We start from the raw sequence: 8,828 nt of genomic DNA on the forward strand, positions 1-8,828 counted from the left end.
TTGAGTCTGTTAAAAAGTAGGTAACTAACTTCCGAAAAAAATAATGACTAAATTCACTAGACAGTTCGGACTGGAAATGGCGAACCGAGTATACCATGCGCTAACTTATTGAAGTTATACTTCTATACGCGCGCTCCACGTTGGAAATTTGTATGGGAGTGAATCTGTGAAATCATTACATATGTAAGAGAGAGACAGAAGATATATTTTCTCTCTCTTCCTCTCTCGAATATGAAAATGTTCCTTTTGTATATTTAATTTAATATTATATAAAGATATATATACATATAATAAAATATTTATTAATATTATTATGTATGTGACATGTTTTGTATTATTTATTAAATGTTCATAACTATATTAGTCTTTTGTATTTCAAAATAATAACAAATAATAATCTCAATAAATCACTGTATGATCCAGAACTGTCAATTTTGATCCCAAATAAATTTGTAACGGCGAATGCGTGTATAGAAGTATAACTTCCACCGGCAGTCCCACCGGACTGCCACACCTGTTTTTTTTTATTTTGAGTACGTAAGCAAAACGCTCAGATAGGTAAATTTTTAAAATAATCATAGTATGTAATATCATCAATGTTTCGAACTTTACGCGATAACTCTTTAGGTGACAGTCATAACTTTTATTTTTTTTTTTTTTAATGTAAAAGTACAACTGGTTCCTAAAAAAACTGATACGACTCTTAGTAAGATTTGGTCATTTTGAGCAGTGTATTTGATTAGTCTGACATTATATTACATTTATTATGACACAAATAATAAAATAAAAAACAAATAATTGATTACGTATGTTAATTTATAAATTGTAATAATTATTAAGGTCTAAATTTTGAATTCCTGCATTTTATAAAGAGTATATAAATGATAGTTTTTACATAAAATAGGGTTGTTGTTTTTATTATTATTAAGGAATAAAACAAACGACTGAACTTAACAGTACAGAGTGGTGAATCGTCAAACGAGCCATAGGAAAGTCAAAATTCTAAATTGTTGAATTCCTGCTTCCCTGATTATTTTACACCAAAGGTCAAGAAAAACTATTTGTATAGGACTGAAATCTGTATTGAAACAAATATTAAAATTGTTCTACGAATTAAAAGTATTACAAAATTTTGCAAGAATATAATACATTTTTCAAACCACTCCTTAAAGTCAGGCCACACGCGGGGCAAGAATGTGTATGACATATTGCGTAAGTTGGGGAAAAAGTAGCAATAATAAAAATGTTTTATTCAGACAATTCATTTAGCGTAAGATATCCCAAGAGACTAATTCCAAGTCATTCAACAATTCAAAGGATTTTACAAAATTTTGAAAATAGTGGGACCGTGATTTCTACTTATACCTGTACAAACAATATTGCTGAGGTACCAAGAAATTTAGAAAATCAAAATTAAATAAATGTATTAACAGCAGTTGTAGAAAATCCTAGAATAAGTTCTCGGACCATTACAGACTAGTCTAATATTCATAATTCCAATTATTCATCATTAAATATTTTAAAAAGGAATAAATTCCGTTCATATAAATTTCAATATCATCAAGAACTAAGAGAAGGTGATGCTGAGCCACGAGGGGAATTTTGTTATGAAATTTTAGAGAGTGCTAATGCAGACAGACAATTTTTAAAAAACATTTTGTTTAGTGATGAATGTACATTTACATTAAATGAACCAAATGTTCAAAATTATAGGATTTGGTCGACAAGAAAGCCTGAGGATATTATTGAAAGCCATACCCAATATCGTCGAAAAATAAATGTCTGGTTAGGAATATTTAGACACAATATTATTGGACCATTTTTCTATGAGGAAAATTTAAATTCCAAAAAATTTTTGGACTTGCTACAAGAAGATATTTTACCCAGACTTGCAGAAATAGCTCCAGATGGAGAAGAAATTTTGTTTCAAATGAATGGATGCCCTGCGCACAATAACTGGGAGGTTAAGGAATTCCTTAAAAACAGCGTTAATAATTGTTTGATTGGACCTGACTGTCAGATTAAGTTGCCCCCGAGGTCGGGAGATCTAGCTACAAACGATTATTTTATCTGAGGGCATCAAAAATCTATTCTGACCAAGAATTTACAAATAATGAATCATTAAAAATGCGAATTATTGAAGAGTGTGCAAAAATAACGCCACGCTTTTTGGCTAATAGACGAGAATTTTGCAATCGAGTAGGATACCGCTTAGTACAAAATGGCTTGTTTGAAGATTTTTTATAGTTTTATGTTTAGAAATTATCTGTAGGTAATTTAGAATGTATTATAATATCTTACGTTAAATAAAGAGCTGGCAGTGCTAGCACTACTGCCTGAATACAACATTATTGCGATTTTTTGTAAACTGAGTACATTTCATCGACTTATTGCTTTGTAAACAATATAATTTATTGTTTACAAAGTAATATTTAATGTTCACTACTAGTAGTAGTATTTGTGAAAATTTGCTGTTTATAATTTAATCATAAAATAAAAATATTGACAATTCAAATATTGTCTTACATCAATATGATCGAACGCAACACGTCATACACATTCTTGCACTTTGTGTGGCCTGACTTTCAGGGGTGGCCTGAAAAATGTATTATATGTCTGCAAAATTTTGGAGTACGCTTTGTTCGTAAAACAATTTTAACATTTGTTTTTAATACAGATTTCAGTCCTCTACAAATAGTCTCTTATGATTTGGATGTAAAATAATTAGGCAAGCAGGAATTCAACAATTTAGAATTTCCCATTGAGTTTCCTATAGCCTGTTTGGCGATTCACCACCCGGTATATTAAAGCAAGAATTGTAACCAAACTTAAAGATAACTGGGCACGATTAGAGGCAGCAAAACATTTTAACATAAGCAGAACCACAGTTTTTCTATTAATAAAAAATGGAGGGAACAAGAGACTCTCGAAAGAAAGCAAGGGTCTGGAAGACTAAAACTATACTAAATTTAGGTATATAAAAATAAAATTATTATTTCGTAATATCTTCATCAGCATTGATAACAGCTTTTAATCTTCGGTCCACCTGCGTGTAAGGAACTATGAAATTCTCTTCTTCCCAAACGTGTTGTATACCGTGCCACATCTCTTCAGAATTTTGAGGTATAAAATTACGCCGATACAACCACTGTGCCTTCTACAACTTGCAAAGCAAACATCTTGATGAATTATTCGGGAATCTAAAATATGCATTCCACCTGCCGTTCATCATGGTCAAAATACCGCTCTGATGAGACCTAAAGAGGTTGAAATACGTATAAGCGGCTTGCTGCTGCCCTGTATCGAAACAAAAATCTAATATCGTCATTATGAGGTAATAAAAGGTTGTTGAAAGGTAGCAAAGCAGTAGGATCATTTTGAAGGCAAAAAACATATCTAGGGCAACAAAGATTAGAACTTATAAAACAATAGTGAGATCACCGTTATTGTAAACATGAACAATGAATCAGAAAGAAGAAAAAGGATAGAGATTTGGGAGAGAAAAATGTTGAGAAATTTTTTGGAGGTATAAAGAAGGCTAACGGGGAATGATAATGGGACATGTTTTACGAATGCCAAAAAAAGAAACGTTTGAGTTTTGCAAGCAGAAGAACAAAGGAAAAAATAAGAGGAACACCAGGAAGGAAGCGGTTTGATGCCGTCCGGACTGTAAGGTACCATATATATGCAAGACACTGTAAATTGTACAGTTCTACTACCTTCTTCTTCTTTTTAACATGCCATACACCAAAGTGCGTAGGCGACTATCTCATTACTAGAATTCTGTTCTTGGCGGCGTGACACAGCTCGCCTGTATTGTGTATTCCTGTTCATTCTTTAATATTTCTTAACCAGGATAATTGTTTGCGGCCGGCTCCTCTCCTACCTTCGATGTTCCCTTGTAGGATTAACTGTGGTATTTCATATTTTGCTCCTCTCAATATGTGCCCAAGGTAACCAATCTTGCGTTTTTTAATTAATTTAAAGAGTTCTCTTTCCACGCCGGCTCTCTTAAGGACGTCATCGTTTCGAACTCTATCCACCCAAGGTATGCGCATCATTCTTCTTAATGACCACATTTCAAATGCTTCAAGTTTGTTGATAGATGTTTTTTTCAAAGTCCACGTTTCCATGCCATAAAGCAAGATGGACCATATGTAGCACTTGACCATTCTGTAGCGTATTTCGAAATGTAGGTTTTGATTACATAGGAGCGGTCTGAATTTCACAAAAGCTTGTCTTGCCATTTGTATTCGGGTTTTTATCTCTTGTTGTGGATCCGATTGGTCATTGATTGTGGTGCCAAGGTATTTAAAAGTTTTCACACGTTTTATACGATCGTCACCTATGCATATTATCGGGTTTTCTGGAGGGTTTCTGCTAATGACCATATATTTCGTTTTCAAAATTCTACTACCTTAGAATCATCTAATCTAAGACAGCGAACAGGCTAATACGTTCATAATATGCTTTTATATTCTCTAGTTTAAATATGAGTATATTCATGCTCATGACTTCCTTTGCTTTAATTTCAATAGAATGTAGAACATCCATAGCTCACAAGTTTTGTCGAATTACGACATAAACTCAGAACCCCGCTGTCTAGATATATTAAATTGCAAAATAAAGTCAAATTGATCATGGACATGTAATGATATACCAGTATAAACTAACTTAAGTCAATATTATTCCGTCTTAACTTAATTCTTCATTAAACCCTACCGAAAGTCATAAAGACATTGACAATAAGAAATGTCGCAAAAAAAATTAAATCCGAAACAAAAATCGACTGCTCTGAGAGGATCACGTTCGACAACCAGTCTTGGAATTATTTTCAATGAAAAGCTAAATTTACGTGATACCAAATCATATTCGGGACAGATGGATGATACCAAAAGTGTTAGCTCGGACGAAAATGAGGTAAAAAAATCTTTATAAAGCTTCATAAAGAGAAAATATTTTCTATTTTTAAAAATTTAACTATTGAGAAAAGTAAACGCTATTTGTATCATATATAATAAATAATATTGAAATACTGAATATTTACTCGTTTTGGAAGCAAAATAAATTTTGATTTAAAATATCCACAAATTGATTGAACTTTCAGCTCCTATGATTGTACGGTTATTGCTTTTGATAGACCCAGTAGCAAATTTCGTCAAAATTTGATTTTTCAGTTGAAAAACTTTAGCAATATAGGCAACCCATAATACACTCGTTCAAATGATTACTAAACTGTGAATAATTTACTGTTTTAGTGATTTTTCCGTCGTAATTATTAATACAATGTTTTTTCCGTTCTTTTTGCATAAATTGCAACGTTAAATACACACCAGTATAGTTGTGGCTATGTGGCACGTACAGCTGTTCTGTTGAAACCACACATTGTCGGTGTTTATATCATCCGATTCTAGCTAAAAGAAGTTGGTAATCATCGTCAAAATTGAAAAATCATTATTGGAAGATCATGTATCTATCTGTTACCCATTCAAGAGATGTAAGCCTTCTCCTGACTCTATCTGGTCATTCAAGATAAAAGATCTTTCAGGCCATACTGCCGAAATATTTACGAAACCCGAAAACTCTTTATCTACAATCTGCTTATTATCGAGGAATAATTTTAGGAGTGAAGAATTAATTATCTATTACAACTTTTTATCAATTTCTTTCATCCACAACTATGAGCTATCTTGTTCTTGTTACAGATCACACCTAGAAAAACTCCAGACTTGTCACCTAGAGGTGAGTTGGTCATGAATGAAGAAATAGAAACTCTGGATAGGGTATCCAATAAAGTAGTGCAAATACCAGCAAAGAAGTTACTGGAGGGCGGAAGGAGTCATATGCTACACGAGGTGGCTCACACTTGGAAAAAGGATTGGAGGTAGGATCATTTAATAATTCGCGAATATCAATATTGAAACATAAAAAGTTTAAAAATTTATTAATTTTATTTGTTGAATCTTATTTTAATGCATATAACTAAGTAGGATTTTTTTTTTATATTATAACCGTAATCTGGAAGTCAAGTTTATAATCATAGATTTATTTTTTAAAAAATAAAAAAATCGTGCAGTAAAGGGTTAAGCTATTAACTGTATTGATCTTTCCCTGTAAGTATTTTTACTTTATTTTTAAAATAGAACTAAAAGATTTTACGCGAACCTTATTGTATAGTAATATTAACGCAGTATTATTTTTTTTAGAATGTGGTTGTGGAAAAATAGCCCTGAAATGAAGAGCAAGAGATCAATTGCCGATAGACTGATTGGTGGGTCTAAATGTAATAAATAATACGTTTGAACATTGCCGATTTTGTATTTCTTTTAAGGGATTCGTGAAATGTGGCTTAGTTTTTATTAAAGATCGGTTTATAGGTATAACAGAAAGGGCAGAATAAGCACGAAATTTTGCATAAATTAGCAAAAAATTCTTCAATACAAGTAGTTCTACCTCCGACTCTTACAAAAAAAATTTTGATCTACTGGAAGACCAAGAATAACTCGCTATTTCCTTGAATTTAGTGTCGATGATACTCAACAATAGTTTATATGAAAAGTCGATAAATTTTACTTCAAATTGTATTACAAGGTTTGCTGTAAATTCTTCCTGAATCAATGTACCGTCAGGTCTACTAATTTTTCAGTAGATCTACTGATTTCAACTTCAATTTACTGAAACACTATATCGATCTACTAAAAATGATGTAATATTTAAAAATCATGTTCAAAAAGTGATCATTATGTCAGTGTTCAATTATAAATTGAAAAAAAGTCTATTTATTGATATATAACCATTATTCTCAATCTACTGAAGAAATAAAATATGACCTGGCAACTTTTCTGGTGCCGGTTGGTACCAGTTTAGACTTGTCAATTCCATACGATAACGCGTCCCATCTCTTTCCTTGTCTAAGCACTAGCCCCTCGCTTTCTGCCATTGATTCTTCTTAGAGTTGGCGATCATCGTGAGTATTCCGTTCCTTAAAATTGTAACGACATATTTTGCCTACCACATAGGGCATTGCTATGGGGGTTGAAAATTGGAACAGAAGTTACTGGGGGTGGAAATAGGGCAAGCAAAATAGACGAAACTTATGCGAACGGCAGTCAGGGTTTATTTGGAGTAGCTGGGTCGTGGATAAGTGAATGGCAAGGGGGTTGGATTGGGGCAACTACAAAACTTGAAACAAAGGGGTACTTACATGAATCCTCTGGAACAAATGGACAAACAAAACAACAAGAAACTCCTCTAGCTATTTAAAATAAGGATGCCGCTTCAAGGTGACAAATTATAACGATTATAACAACTAGTTGTAACTATTGAAATAATTATTAGAAATGCAAAATATATCTTTTTAAATGAAACTCAAAAAGGGGTTATAAACTTTTTTTTCTAAATAAATAAAAAAATGGTTTAGAGAAATAAATGAAACATTTATTGTTGTCTCACCACAAACAGTTACAGCAATAGACAATACAAAAAAAATACTCAAAAATAGACAATACAAAAATACTATATTCATAGTCACAAAAGTAAATACAAAAATAGCAAAATGTAACACTTCCTATTGTTACTATACTATAAACTGTGGCAGAAATAAATTATTGCAAATAAAAAATTGTCTTTTTAAATTTTATTTTTATTTAAACACAAAAAGTTACCTTGATTTTCACTAAATTTCTTTACTTTACATATTTTCTACATTGTTGAGGTTGGAACTGGAGATTCACTGCCACGCAAAAAACTGTATCTATAGACTGGGACAACCACCAAGGATAAGAAAGTGAGGGTGGAAGTAGTGATGGGAAGACCCGGTTCGTTTCGGTGACCCGGGTCTTCCAGGTCATTCAGTAAAATGATCCGTTCATAAAGATCCGTTCATATGAACGACTAATTAAATTTGTTGTGTAAAGGTCAAGTATGTAGAGTTTAATATTGATATGTTTATGAATATTTCTGAGAGTATATGAATTAATGATAATGCGGGTCCCGTTCATAGAGATTCGTTAATTAGAACGACTTTAATTATTATATTCTTGTTTACGTGTAGAATTTGATATTTTTACAATAAATTTAAGAATGAAATATAGTTTAAGGCTGATATTCAGATTTATATCTCTCAAGTCATCTTCAGAAATCATTAAAATATAAGAAAAATACTTGAAAAAGTAAAAAGGAAAGTAAAATTACAAATTCCATATTGTTATGTTCATGGATGAATAATAATGCAACAATTAAAATGGATTTTATTTCCTACAAATTTATAAACAGAACAGACTAAGGGACTATAGACTCGACAATTCGAATGTATATAATTTTACAGTTTTGCAGCGTAAGGGTTTCGCCGTTCTGGGAAACTGAAATCAGCGTTTGAACGATCCTTTGCGGTTCACGGTTCACGCATTAATTTGACCAAGCAACGTGTCGCGATCACACAGTTCGTTTCGTAAACACGAGACAGCATCATTCATAGGCATGATTCATAGGGTCATTCGAACGATAGGAACACAGAATGTGATTGTATCAATCACGGGTCTTCGAAAAGATCAGATCTTTGTGAACGGATCGTTCATGACCTTCTCATCACTAGGTGGAAGCTAGCACTGGAACATAAACCTTGGAAAACTCGTCTCTTTAAAAGACTGGAACAGGTACAACTGAACACAATGGCAACGTGTGGTTATCTTCAAAATTTCACTCTAACTGTAACTATTAATTGAACTGCTACTATGCTTTACACTGCTACACATTTTCCCATAAAAATGGACGAAGGACGAGGAAACAATACAAATTCGACGAAAAATTTGGACAAACGCTAGAAGCAG

General features: G+C 32.4%; 1 protein-coding gene across 1 annotated transcript; it reads left to right on the plus strand.

Moving 5' to 3' along the window:
• Nucleotides 1–4,729: 4,729 nt before the first annotated feature.
• LOC140444704 (uncharacterized) lies at nt 4,730–7,451 on the plus strand. Its single transcript, XM_072536466.1, has 3 exons — nt 4,730–4,920; nt 5,706–5,884; nt 6,207–7,451. The coding sequence occupies exons 1-3, from the start codon at nt 4,753–4,755 to the stop codon at nt 6,292–6,294; spliced, it is 435 nt and encodes a 144-aa protein (XP_072392567.1). The 5' UTR covers nt 4,730–4,752; the 3' UTR covers nt 6,295–7,451.
• The last annotated feature ends 1,377 nt before the right edge of the window (nt 7,452–8,828 follow it).

The sequence above is a fragment of the Diabrotica undecimpunctata genome, chromosome 6, assembly GCF_040954645.1.
Source record: "Diabrotica undecimpunctata isolate CICGRU chromosome 6, icDiaUnde3, whole genome shotgun sequence".
Classification (NCBI taxonomy): domain Eukaryota; kingdom Metazoa; phylum Arthropoda; class Insecta; order Coleoptera; family Chrysomelidae; genus Diabrotica; species Diabrotica undecimpunctata.

Coding starts and splice junctions, on each gene's coding strand:
- LOC140444704 (XM_072536466.1), top strand. CDS start 4,753: ATGTCGCAAAAAAAATTAAATCCGAAACAAAAATCGACTGCTCTGAGA. Junction 4,921..5,705: donor TTAGCTCGGACGAAAATGAG/GTAAAAAAATCT, acceptor TTCTTGTTACAG/ATCACACCTAGAAAAACTCC. Junction 5,885..6,206: donor ACTTGGAAAAAGGATTGGAG/GTAGGATCATTT, acceptor TATTTTTTTTAG/AATGTGGTTGTGGAAAAATA.